Source organism: Chelonia mydas, chromosome 4 (genome assembly GCF_015237465.2).
Source record: "Chelonia mydas isolate rCheMyd1 chromosome 4, rCheMyd1.pri.v2, whole genome shotgun sequence".
Classification (NCBI taxonomy): Eukaryota; Metazoa; Chordata; order Testudines; family Cheloniidae; genus Chelonia; species Chelonia mydas.
The window spans coordinates 99,490,438-99,504,766 of record NC_057852.1 but is presented as its reverse complement, the minus strand read 5'-3'; the positions used below and the strand labels follow the sequence as shown (position 1 = coordinate 99,504,766).

Here is a 14,329-nt window from a genome sequence, read left to right as displayed (position 1 = left end):
ATGGGCCACCATAGTGGGTGCCCACCCCACCCCTAAGAGCCAGAGGGACCTGCCAGGGGGTGAGGTGGGGAGTCCCAGAGGTGCTTACCTTGGGCAGCTCCCAGGAAGCATCTGGCAGGTCCCTCTGGCTCCTAGGGTCGGGGGAGCATAGCGAGTGGCCACTCCCCCCAACTGATCACATCAAGAGTGGCGCCTTAGGCGCTGACTCCGTGGGTGCTCCGGAGCTGGAGCACCCATGGGGAAAATTTGGTGGGTGCAGAGCACCCACCAGCAGCTCCCCACCCCGCACCTGGCCCCAGCTCACCTCACCTCCGCTCCGCCTCCTCCCCTGAACGCACCGCCCTGCTCTGCTTCTCCATGCCCCCTCCCAGCTTCCTGCAAATCAGCTGTTCGGCGGGAAGCCTGGGAGGGCTGAGAAGCAGGCGGCGGCTTCCCGCTCAGGCCGAGGGTGGCGGAGGTGAGCTGGGGCGGGAAGTGGTTCCCCTGCGCGCGGCCCCCCCCCCCGGATTACCTGCTGTGGCACGGGTGGCCTCCTTGCACCCCCCTCACCCCAGCTCACCTCCGCCTCCCTGGGCCTGAGTGCAAAGCCGCCGCCTGCTTCTCAGCCCGCCCCGGCTTCCCATGCGAACAGCTGATTTGCGGGAAGCCGGCTGGGGGGTGGGGTTGAGAAGCAGAGCGAGGTGGCGCATTCAGGGAGGAGGCAGAGATGGAGTGGAGGTGAGCTGGGGCCGGGGTGGGGAACTGCCGGTGGGTACTCTGCACCCACCAAATTTTCCCCTTGGGTTCTCCAGCCCTGGAGCACCCATGGAGTCGGCGCCTAAGGTGCCACTTTTGGCCGTTGGTTAAATTTAGAAGCCCTTTTAGAACTGGTTGTTCCGCGAGGGACAACTGGTTCTAAAAGGGCTTCTAAATTTAACAACCAGTTCTTGCGAACCGGCTCCAGCTCACCACTGCCAGTACGTTCAGATGCACACATACTTCAGAGCTTGTGAGCATGCCTGTTTGTTGTGTACATGTGGCACCTTAGAGACTAACATTTATTTGAGCATAAACTTTCGTGAGCTACAGCTCACTTCATCGGATGCATCCGATGAAGTGAGCTGTAGCTCATGAAAGCTTATGCTCAAATAAATTTGTTAGTCTCTAAGGTGCCACAAGTACTCCTTTTCTTTTTGCGAATACAGACTAACACGGCTGCTACTCTGAAACCAGTTTGTGGTGTGTATCTTCTAGACTAATACATAGCCTTACTTCAACAGGCAGCTTTGCATATACACAGACTAATGCGTTATTGTAATATATACATTATACAATGTATTGCATTTTCCTAAAAAAATATTTTTATATATTTGAATGATACTAAAGTAGGGTGAAAAATCAAAAAATGGAATACTTTCTTTAAAGCTCAAGAATTTTTCAGTAAAAATCAGTTTAAACGGAAAATGAAGGGGCTTATGTATTCTTAAATCCACACGTGCACCCATCCCCCAAATTCTGCTAAAATTTTCCTCTTTGAGATCCAGGATCAGTCCTAGCAACACTGGCTTTTGGCCTTTATGGGATAATAAAGGGCCAATTTTCTTCCAGTTAGACAAATAAAATGCATTGCAATCTACAACAACAAAATATAGTTTGTTAAAATGACCATAACTCTTCTTACACTTAGATCAGTGTATCTAAGCTAAAAAATATCCAGTTTACAATAATGAGCATTCCTTCTATACCATAACTGCTTATTCTTTAACCACAGGCTTTTGACCTTTTCTTCTCAAAGCATGTTTCACATAAGGCAAATGTAGACATGACACTGGCATCTAGAGGATGTTAAATTTAACAACACTTAAAACATCTCACATCCACCACTATAATGTAGTTACCCCAGAATTGCAGTAGTGTAAATAAAATGAGAATCTGGCCCCTCAGTTCATGTATTTTTCTCTATAATTACTATTTGGAACTGTAAATAATTACCACTTTGCTCTCACAAACTCTGAATTTAATTTAAATATTGTTTGTGGATTAAGCTTCATACTCATGAAAGTGAAAGACCAATAGCAATAATAAAGGAAAACACTGAGTAATTATCTCAGTACAGAAGCCACCATTATTTTGACCCACAACACTTTATACCAGTCAACAATATCCCCTAAGCAGACAGTTTGGTTGTTTGGTGACATGAACAAACGGGATCTCTTTTAAAATGACCCACTACTTACCCACCTGACAATATTTTCAGTTATTTGTATTCAGCTCCCCCTTAAGTGTGTTTAATTACAGTGATATGATAGTGAGTTAGTATGTGGTGAGCTAGTTTTCCCTATAAGCCCAATCTGCACCCTGTAAAACTTTGGGAAAAAACCACCAAGCTCTTTACTGCCCAGAATGCTTCTTGTGCAATCTCTGCCGAAAAGAATATTTTTTGAAAGTTTGAGGTTAATATTACGTGTCATTTTTAAATTATGAGACTTTTAACCATAGCTAACTTTTTGAAAAATAGTTATGTCCCCCAACCCTCACCCCCAATTAAAAAAAACACACATACACACACACACCCCGAAATGCAAAAGCTTATGTGTTTTAGATGCTAGTGGTGAAATCCTGGCCTCACTGAAGCCAGTAGTTTTTCCAGAGATTTCTCTGGGGTCAGGATTTCACCTTAATGCTCATTGAGAATAATTGCATAGGACAAAATTATTTTCACCAAGTTGGACTGTAAACCAATTTGAATTATTAGAACTTCCAAGAGAGCTCTTTCTTTTACACCCAGCTAATGTATTTTTTATTTAAAAAGAAAAGGAGTACTTGTGGCACCTTAGAGACTAACCAGTTTATTTGAGCATGAGCTTTCGTGAGCTACAGCTCACTTCATCGGATGCATAGCATATCGTGGAAACTGCAGAAGACATTATATACACACAGAGACCATGAAACAAAACTTCCTCCCACCTCACTCCCCCGCTGGCAACAGCTTATCTAAAGTGATCCTCAAGTAGAGCCATTTCCAGCACAAATCCAGGTTTTCTCACCCTTCCCCCCCGCACACACACACATACAAACTCACTCTCCTGCTGGCAACAGCCCATCCCCCTTTGAAACCCCTCTTTATAATGCGCATGATAATCAAGGTGGGTCACCTCCAGCACTAATCCAGGTTTTCTCACCCCCCCCCCACACCCCCCCCCCCTTTTCCAAAAACCACACACACAAACTCATTCTCCTGCTGGCAACAGCTCATCTTACAATGTGCACAGCAATAATCCAAGTTTAACCAGAACGTCTTGGGGGGGGTTTTGCAGGAAAAAAACAAGGGGAGACAGGCTACCTTGCATAATGACTTAGCCACTCCCAGTCTCTATTCAAGCCCAAATTAATAGTATCCAATTTGCAAATGAATTCCAATTCAGCAGTTTCTCGCTGGAGTCTGGATTTGAAGTTTTTTTGCTTTAAGATAGCGACCCTCATGTCTGTGATTGCGTGACCAGAGAGATTGAAGTGTTCTCCGACTGGTTTATGAATGTTATAATTCTTGACATCTGATTTGTGTCCATTTATTCTTTTACGTAGAGACTGTCCAGTTTGACCAATGTACATGGCAGAGGGGCATTGCTGGCACATGATGGCATATATCACATTGGTGGATGTGCAGGTGAACGAGCCTCTGATAGTGTGGCTGATGTTGTTAGGCCCTGTGATGGTGTCCCCTGAATAGATATGTGGGCACAGTTGGCAACGGGCTTTGTTGCAAGGATAGGTTCCTGGGCTAGTGGTTCTGTTGTGTGGTATGTGGTTGTTGGTGAGTATTCGCTTCAGGTTGGGGGGCTGTCTGTAGGCAAGGACTGGCCTTTCTCCCAAGATTTGTGAGAGTGTTGGGTCATCCTTCAGGATAGGTTGTAGATCCTTAATAATGCGTTGGAGGGGTTTTAGTTGGGAGCTGAGGGTGACGGCTAGTGGCGTTCTGTTATTTTCTTTGTTAGGCCTGTCCTGTAGTAGGTGACTTCTGGGAACTCTTCTGGCTCTATCAATCTGTTTCTTCACTTCCGCAGGTGGGTATTGTAGTTGTAAGAATGCTTGATAGAGATCTTGTAGGTGTTTGTCTCTGTCTGAGGGGTTGGAGCAAATGCGGTTGTATTGATTTGCTCCAACCCCTCAGACAGAGACAAACACCTACAAGATCTCTATCAAGCATTCTTACAACTACAATACCCACCTGCGGAAGTGAAGAAACAGATTGATAGAGCCAGAAGAGTTCCCAGAAGTCACCTACTACAGGACAGGCCTAACAAAGAAAATAACAGAACGCCACTAGCCGTCACCTTCAGCCCCCAACTAAAACCCCTCCAACGCATTATTAAGGATCTACAACCTATCCTGAAGGATGACCCAACACTCTCACAAATCTTGGGAGAAAGGCCAGTCCTTGCCTACAGACAGCCCCCCAACCTGAAGCGAATACTCACCAACAACCACATACCACACAACAGAACCACTAGCCCAGGAACCTATCCTTGCAACAAAGCCCGTTGCCAACTGTGCCCACATATCTATTCAGGGGACACCATCACAGGGCCTAACAACATCAGCCACACTATCAGAGGCTCGTTCACCTGCACATCCACCAATGTGATATATGCCATCATGTGCCAGCAATGCCCCTCTGCCATGTACATTGGTCAAACTGGACAGTCTCTACGTAAAAGAATAAATGGACACAAATCAGATGTCAAGAATTATAACATTCATAAACCAGTCGGAGAACACTTCAATCTCTCTGGTCACGCAATCACAGACATGAGGGTCGCTATCTTAAAGCAAAAAAACTTCAAATCCAGACTCCAGCGAGAAACTGCTGAATTGGAATTCATTTGCAAATTGGATACTATTAATTTGGGCTTGAATAGAGACTGGGAGTGGCTAAGTCATTATGCAAGGTAGCCTGTCTCCCCTTGTTTTTTTCCTGCAAACCCCCCCCCCCCAAGACGTTCTGGTTAAACTTGGATTATTGCTGTGCACGTTGTAAGATGAGCTGTTGCCAGCAGGAGAATGAGTTTGTGTGTGTGGTTTTTGGAAAAGGGGGGGGGGGTGTGGGGGGGGGGTGAGAAAACCTGGATTAGTGCTGGAGGTGACCCACCTTGATTATCATGCGCATTATAAAGAGGGGTTTCAAAGGGGGATGGGCTGTTGCCAGCAGGAGAGTGAGTTTGTATGTGTGTGTGTGCGGGGGGGAAGGGTGAGAAAACCTGGATTTGTGCTGGAAATGGCTCTACTTGAGGATCACTTTAGATAAGCTGTTGCCAGCGGGGGAGTGAGGTGGGAGGAAGTTTTGTTTCATGGTCTCTGTGTGTATATAATGTCTTCTGCAGTTTCCACGATATGCTATGCATCCGATGAAGTGAGCTGTAGCTCACGAAAGCTCATGCTCAAATAAACTGGTTAGTCTCTAAGGTGCCACAAGTACTCCTTTTCTTTTTAAGAATACAGACTAACACGGCTGTTACTCTGAAACTTATTTAAAGATATTACTCGGCCTTATTTTATTTAGATTCAAAATAATAAAGAGATGCTTATCCAAGGCTGTAGGCACCGTAATACACCATTAAAAATACATGTAATACAATGAAATTCCAGTAGCATTAGATAGTTAATTCAACAGGAACCCAGCCAGCCAGAAACCTACAGAGACCCCTTTTCAGTCTTCCTTATTATAGGAAGCATACCCTCAGCAGATTTCTTTGGTAACTTTGATACGTACACTGACCATTGGAATTCTAAATGTCAAAATCATTCTTCCTAAAAATTGTTGGACCCAAACCTTGTAACCTCCTCTTCACATTGAACAGTATCTTCCTCCACAATTAACCTTGGCCTTAATTTCTCTCTTCTGACAGCAGACCTCTTTGGCACCTCCATTATGGGGAGAACCAGTAATGGTGGAAATGAAATACTCCATGTACCCCTGCCTGCTCTGAGCATTAGCTATTTTCTCAATTTTAGTCAGAATGACACTGAGAACTGGCCATATCCCAGGCCTTAATAAGTTAAAATATTATCAGAAGAAGTTGCTGATAAGTCCAATCTTAAGCAGAAGTTTGCAAACTAAGTTACGTTTTGGACTTTCCAGTGTTGTATTCATTTTTTTCTTATTTTTCACCATAAAACTCCTGAAAAATGAGTTTCTAAAAAAATAATGGTGTCGTCCAAACCATGACCATTCTCCTCACATTTATATTTTTATGTGCCACAGTATCACAGAATATCACATTGGTATTCAGCAGCACTACCCAGTGATGGAGCTATCTTGTTTTAACTGCATTTAAGAATTTTGTTGCCTATTGTGACACTCACCTCTAGCGGGTACCTCCTGTCAGCTGGACGTGATGCTGCAAGCTCTCCTGCCCCAGGCACCTCTGTAGGTTGTTGACCTCACTAGGTAGGTCTTCAGTAGCTCTGCCCTCCAGACAAGCCACAGAGTCTAAAATGGATGAACCCCTTCCAGGGTAGGGAAAGTCCAACAACCTGACGGCCCTCACCAGGATGTTCAGCCCTGTTTCTGGGCCCTTTAATTCCAGCTCTTTGCTTGGGCTTCTAAAGGAGACTTGTCCCCTTCTCAGGGCTTAGGCCACTGCCCTGTGGCCGGTGGGGGGCCCAGGGACCCTCCTCACAGCAGCCACATACTGCTTCCTTCGGTTACCTGATACTATTCTCTGGGCCTTTTCCCATGTAGCCCCTTTGTCTTCACCCATACCTCAGTGCTGAAGTTCTCAGAGCCTCTTCCTCCTCACTGAATGCAAATATCACCAGAATTCATCTACTGGTTCTCTTTTTGAGCTCTTGTGACCAGCAACAAGCAAGCTGACAAGCACGCACCAACCCAGGAACTGACCTGGGCAGGCTTTGCGGTTCCTTTTATCTGAGCCAGCTGGGCTCTGATTTGCTGATTCTGTGCAGCCTTTCTAGGCAGGCCTGGAGGATCCACCTTCACTGCTCCTTTCCTGGGGCAGGGAGTGGTAGGACCATGGGGCCTCCAGGGGGGAGCCTCAAAGGGCCAGATATACCCCGTCGCATCTACCTCAACTTTTTCCTTTTAACTCAAAGAGAAAACAATAGGCCTGTTTCTGAACTCAAGTCTACTGGTATAAATCAGGACTAATTGCACGGGTGTAAAAGTGGAGTAAATATGAGGAGAAAACAATCAAGTGATTCCAAGAGGTGTTTCCCCTCCTCCCCCCGTTCTGCTTCTACTGCTTTAGATGCTAGTACAGTCTGGTTGTGTGTAAGGGGTCCAACTCACTGAGCCTTTTGTAATTTTATATTACTGAATGAATGGAACAGCTATCAGAGTGATTTGCATGTACTCTACAGTATGGTAGCAATATCTTCAAGCATTGTCAAATTTCTATTCTGCTACAGTTTTATCCCTAATGACTGTCTAACAGTCAAACAGCATGTAATCCTATGCTTCAGAAAAGCAGCTGCTTTTGCTAATTGAATGGCCTTCTAGGCTAGAAAACCGTTTATGGCTATTCTAGTACTTACACGCTCAACTAGAATATTTGGAGCCAAAAGTCAGTGCAGTTACACTCTGGGTGAAGTTGATGTTTCATCATAGATTTTAGTCTTTTAAGGCAGATTTAAAATTTTTAGATATACATATTACATTAATACACATCATTTTCACTTTTTTTTTTTTTTTTTTTTTAAAGCTGAGGTGTATAAAGTGGTTCAGATTAAAGTCAACCCATAGGCAACTGAGTTCATCTACAATTACTATCTGTGGAAACCTTTTTCAAAAGTTTGAGGCTCTAAATCCCCATTAGCAAATTAAACTCCATGTTTAAATATAACTGCCTATTTGAGCAAGACAAAAAGAAAGACCATTGTCATCTTGAAAGAAGAACAGTGCCCCTCTGGAAGAGATTCTCATCCCATTTCATTTAATACTTTATTTTTCTAGCACTTTGTGATCATTTTATATTGGTAAAACTCCACTGACTGCAAGGGAGTTGCATTGCTGTAAAACTTGTGTATTACAATGATGAATTAGGCCCTCAAATGCATACAAGATTGATTGGGTTTTGCACTGCCATGCACAAAATCCACATTAGGATCCCTACCTTCTGGACTGCTAGCAATCAGCTAAACCTTAGGTTGAGTAGGGAACTCATGGCTGTGGTGGCTTTTAGAATACATAACTCAATACCCATGGATCTCAGTTCCTTCTTTCCAATTTTTAAACATTTGAAGTCTCTCTTTTGAAAAGGTTGTTAACATAAGGTCAGGTGGAGGCCAAGTCACGCAGCACCATGTTAGTAGTCCCCATATTGCTGTTAGAGGGAGGTAAGAGTAGGGGCTACATACCTCTAATTTCCCCATCCCAAGCAGGTAGAAGGGAGCAGGGAAAGAGCAGGTAGAAGGGAGCAGGGAAAGGGGAATAAAGCAGGCAATACTTTGGCTCTGTTCCCCAACTCAGTGAATCAAGGGCAGTAGGAAAAAATACTGCACTTTATCATTGAGAATACAGACCATTGCTTATAATGATCTTTTTAATGTGTTAAAATTACATATTGCACCAGACAATAAAAGAGTAAGTGTAGCTGCAATGGTAGAATTATCGATTAATCTATACATCTGAGAAGTTTCACAGATTTCCTCATTTACAGTGAAACCCACAAAACATGTTTATTAGAGTGTGCCCTTCCTAAAGCTTGTGCTATGAAATTAATAAGCCAACAATTTCTAGGTATGTGCTAGGTATCATCATCTTTGTAAACAGTGACACTTGCATGTATAGGTTGAACCTCTAGTCCAGCAGCCTTGGAACAAGAGAATTTGCTGAACCACGGGAGTCAATGCAGAGTGCCAGCAGGTCTCCATACGTGCAGGAAGTGCTGCAGCAGCCCCCAGGCTTTGCGCCCAGAATGGCCCCCTCCCTGGGGGCCCGGCCGCTGGCCCCAGATCCTCTCCTTCCCTCCCAGAGCTGGAACGCCGTGAATCAGCTGTTTATGATGCTCCGGAAGCACTGGGAGGGAGGCAGAGGAGTTGGTAAGCACAGGGCCACTGGCTTGCAAGGACCTTGGTGCCGGTGGATGTTCTGCACCCACTATTTTTAACCCGTGGCTGCTCCAGCTCTGGAGCACCCACAGAGTCGGCACCTATGCTGGACCACAGATGTTGCTGGACCAGAAAGTACCAGATTAGAGAAGTTCAACTTGTACCAAGTGCACGTGGGTGCACAGGCACGTTTCTTTCAGTATCTGAAATTAGACTCCATTCCTTCATGTTATATATACACACATATATATATATACACACACACACACCCCTTCACAATAGATTTGTCATATGACACATAGATAGCAATGTGAATCATATCTTAGAACATCTGCTACTGTGCACATCTGCACAAATGCAGCAACTTGTTCACAAAGGATACCCCAAGCTCTCTCTCTCTCTCTATATATATAATACCTTTAATCTAGATCAGGGTTCTCAAACTTCATTGAACCATGACCCTGTTCTAACAAAAATTACTACATGACTCCCAGAGGGAGGCCAAAGCCTAAGCTCCCCCCCCTCCAGGAGGGGGAGGGGGGAAGAGGAGCGCAAAGCCTGAGCCCCCTAACGGTGGCGGGGGTCCAAAGCTAAATCCCAAGGGCTTCAGCTCCAGGCAGAGGGCCTGTAACCTGTGCCCTGCCACCCAGGGCTGAAGCCCTCAAGCTTCCACTTCGACCCCAGGCAGTGAGGCTTGGGTTTTGGCCCTGGGCCCCAGAAAGTCTAAAGCCAGCCCTGGAAACCCCATTAAAATGGGATCCTGACCTACCCTGGGGTCCCAACCCACAGTTTGAGAATCGCTGATCTAGATAACGTGAGTACCAGGGCACTGAGGCCCATAAGAACCCTGGAAAATTACTTGAGTAGCTAGCCAGTGCTGAAGCCCATGCTGCCACACCTTCACCTCTGGATTAGCTAGCTAGATTAAAGCTAAATTGGGCATGTCTACACAAGCTCCAAATCACACCTTATGATTGCAGTGTAGACATACTGTCAAGTACAGTGGGCCCATTGTCAGCTGCTGCAAGAGACATAGCTTCAATTATTTCATTTGGAGTATGCTGATTTATAGTAGCTTTGAATCTGGCCCAGCATGTGGTAATGGCATAAGCAGCACTCAGCTTGAAATGTTGATTTACTGTTTTCCACCCTCATATCCCCCTCCCCAAGCAGATTTGTTCATTCTCCCTCCCTAAATACTTTTTCTTTGGTAGCATGAAAAATTAATCAACCGGCCACAAAGCACAAAAAGAATTTCTACTGATTCATCAGGTAAGAGCTACTTTTTGCACTAAATGGTTAAAGTTATTTTTATTAAGTTACACTAATCTAGTTGGTGCCAATATTTTCATTTATTAAACTGACCCTTTCATAGTCAGGTCAGAAGAATGTAAATAAATGATTTTAAAGGAAATGAAACAAAAAAATGGTTACTGAGAAACTTTACCAAGGAAACAAATAGCTTATATAGTCCTGTGAAGGGGGTCAGCTCATCATTGGTGCCTCTTCATGGCTCAACATGGTGTGGCAGCCCTCTTGCCACAGAAGTCTGCTGCCGCTCGTTGCTCCACCTTTGCAGTGGCCTGCATCTTCCAGTGACGTGGCCCTCTGGGAGGAACCTTCAGGCAGTGGTTGTCAAAGAAGTTCCTGCCTTCCCTCAGCCCTTTCCTCGAGAGCTGAGGGTTGAAGGTGTGTTCTCTTCCCTGGTCTGTTGTAGAAAATATTTGAGCTGCTGCATTTTATTGCTGATTCCTCTACACAATTTAAGTATAATGATCATTACTGAGTCAGGGAAGTTAATAATCAAAGTTTGTGCCAGAGTGCAAAATTACAGGCATAGACAGGGTAAATTCTAACTCTGTTTAAGTCAGTGGCAAAACTCCCACTGACCTCAATGGGAACAGGATTTCACCCATAGTCTACAGTATGTTCAGCTTTGGAGATCTTTTTAAAAATTAAACATTTGTCTAGGAGAAGGCATCAGGAATAAATGATTTTATAGCTCTTTTAAAATATATTTGTAATATTATTTTAAAAAGTCTAAATAACACCTTTTAAGCATTTACATTTTGACTAACAGAGGCCCTGTGGGATAACTTGCTGTACTGGCTTGCAGAGGAGCTCTCAGAAGATAATGCATCATTGCTCTCTCTGCACCTGCCTATCCGTCGGAGCACTCTTCAGCTTGTTAGACTGAAGTGCCCTGATAATCTAACACATCAGATCTATGAGCTTCTTTGCTTCTGGAAAAAGAATCTTCCAAGATCAGCTGATAAACAGCGACTCCTATCTCGTTATCTTCGTAAGAGTGGCAGAAGTGATCTTTCGGAAGAGCTCAGGTTCAAGTGGGAGAATAAAGCATTCACTTGGCAAAAACACTGGTTTGAGATGGACAACTGAAAGACGGATTTCTAGATGTTTTCACCTTAGGAAACTTGTATAACTTTGTTCCGGATATCCAGTTATTGGAGCTCATGTTATTAGACAATCCCGAAGTAGCTATCACATGTAAGAAAACTACAGCTTTACAATAGGAGTAAGAGAAACAATTTATTAATTCTTCAGGTTGAATCTGTCAACCACCACTTTTTTTAAGCAATTTAGAAACAGCAAAAGAATTACTTTGGTCCATTCAGTGAGACATAAGTGCAAAAATATGCACTCTTTTTTTTTTTTCTTAAAAAGAAAAAAGCCCACTAAGACCAGATTACATTTAAGTGGTGCCAATCATTTTGTCAATAGCAATTGAATCTAGCTATCTTGTATTTTGGTCACTTACTGTGCTAACACATTAGTCGTCCATTAAAAGCAATTATTTTGAGTACTTTCTCTCTATAGTTACTTATTCTGCAGCAACTCTAGATCTAGATATCGTAAAAATACATAGCTGAAACTAGCATAATGGAGTGGTCCATGATGAGGGTTCCTAGGTGCTACCGTAATACAAATATAAATCGTAATCACAATCATGAAACTATTGTGAGAGAACTTTAACTTTACTTCCAAATTACAAGCATTCTGTGCTACCACCTACATTCTACCACAAGATGGCCTCTGTGTCTAGCATAAAGCTTATTCAACTAAGCTTCAGTTGCAGAAAAATACAGTAATAAAGGATAACATGCAATTTCTCTGTAAGAACTTTGATTCTCCAGTGCTCTGCACCTTGTGCAGTCATTTACATCTATGCAAAGAAGTGATAAGGTTGGTTTCAATTTGCTGCTCCTCCACAGGTTCCCTCTGTAATCTATCATAGGTACTTACATGTGCATCATTGCCTTAGTATCTGAGTTCCTCACAGTGTATTTATACTCACAACACCCCTGTTATCTATGGAAGTACTATTATCCCCATTTTAAGGCTGGAGAACTGAGACACAGAGTTTAACTGTCTTGCCCAAGGTCACACAGAAAGTCTGAAGTGGAGCACATATTTGAAATGGAGTCTCCCAAATCCTAGGCTAGGGCCCTAATTCCTGGCCACCTTTCTCGTCCTTGACCTTAGACAAGTCACGTAGCTCTCCTGCTGTAAAAAAGTGGTAATTATTTAAGTGGGGTGTTATGAGAATAACTACATCCTCAGATGCTCAGACAGTACAGCAATGGGCATCATATCAGAACTGAGGATAGATGGATAGAAAGTTGATGTAAAAAAATGCTGTGGTTCTGGTTTGTGTGCACTTCACAAGTATGACTAGTGAAGGTGCAAAGCAATGGTGAGTCAGGCCCATTAAAAACTTGGTTTATACAACGTAATTAAACTATACATTACATAAACCATCTGCACATTGCAATCAATTGGGAAATTTACCAATGATAAATTCACAATGTGTCATTTCTAACCTAAATTGCGTTTATGGATAAAATTCTGACTTTTGGACTTAGAGTAGATCTTCAAACCATTTATAAACAAGATAATGCTATGCAAGTTTTTAGGGCTTCTCTAACATTTTGATAATAATGCTTAACTTGCTTTTTTAATCCCTTTCAGATCTATGAATGAAAAGCCACTCGCAGTGCTAGCTATAGTTATTTTAACTTCTACTGTAAAAAAAAAATCCACTTTAGACAACAATGCAATAGGTGCACTAGCCTATCAAAAATTTCGAATATGGTGAAGCTTACCTCAACTTTTATTCTGTGTATTGCATAAAGCCAAACATTTTATGTTGTTTTAAAACTTACTGTAATGTTGGATGGGTTTACTTTTAATTTTATTTCCACGGCAAAGAAAGAAGTCTCAATAATTAGAACCAATAAATGTTGCTTTTGCAGTGTCATCTCTGAGCTCCTTACACTTTGACAGCTTCTAGTACTTGGAACAAATCCTAAAGTCCCACACAGTATTAATACCTAATAGCTGAGATGAGCATTATCAATAAACAGTGGACTCAGGATCAGCTCCGACATTAGCCTTTATCCACTGTCTAATACATTAGTAGACAAACCTAAGGAGAGAGTGGGAAATTTCAGAAAAATATCCGACTATAATGTGTTTGGATTTTCTGGAGGACTAGCTATTCAAAGGTATAAATATGGACCCAATTGTTACTTGGAGAGCAAAAGGTTTACTTTCAACAGCAAAATCAAACAACTCCACACTGTTTGTGGTACACAGAGAAGGAAGAAAGATTTTCTAAAGATACCAGCTGGGCAGGATTATCACTCCTTGAATCTTGTGTTCCCTAGGGTAAGACAGGCAGAATTCTCCAAGCTTCATGCTTTAACCCGTTAGTGATCGGGGAGTTTCACCTATTTAATGCCAAGGAGCAGAAGACCCAGGACTGAGAATTTTACACGATAATCCATCTCCATACATCAGAATGATAAGATAAGGAACTCTCTTTTTTCCCTACATACTAATGAGGATTCTAAACAAAATCTTTCCCGGAGGACTTCCTGTTAGCAAGTTCACTAGGTGGCTGTGTTCTTTCTGTGTCCCAGGTCAGAAGATTTAGGAGCTATTATGACAAAAGTGAGAATTGCTTGAGGGCTAAAGAAGTACATGCAATAGACACAGGTGAAGTGGCTGTCATTAAGTCTCTCTAGCTTTCTGCTGTAACAGCATTGCATCACTAATAAAGTTCATATCCTATAATTGGGGCACTCCAAAAGTCTTGAGCATGAAAAATGAAAGTAAAGACTAGATATTTACATGAAAAATACATATGAGCTCTATCTGAATGGAAGCTGAGAGAAATCTATATGAAACAAGCTGAGAAATAGGAGAACAAAGAATGTATTTCTAGAGCTGGGCAGGAAATTGTTTTCCCATTCCAGGA

At 43.0% G+C, this 14,329-nt stretch overlaps 1 protein-coding gene across 1 annotated transcript in view; it reads left to right on the top strand.

Annotated features, from left to right (window-relative positions):
- DTHD1 (death domain containing 1) overlaps positions 1 to 13,333 on the top strand; it is a 44,930-nt gene extending 31,597 nt beyond the window's left edge. The window contains exons 9-10 of the mRNA XM_007059716.4: positions 10,263 to 10,320; positions 11,129 to 13,333. Coding sequence (XP_007059778.3) covers positions 10,263 to 10,320; positions 11,129 to 11,448 — 378 coding nt within the window. The 3' untranslated portion in view covers positions 11,449 to 13,333. The remainder of the gene's footprint in view (positions 1 to 10,262; positions 10,321 to 11,128) is intronic.
- Positions 13,334 to 14,329: the final 996 nt, after the last annotated feature.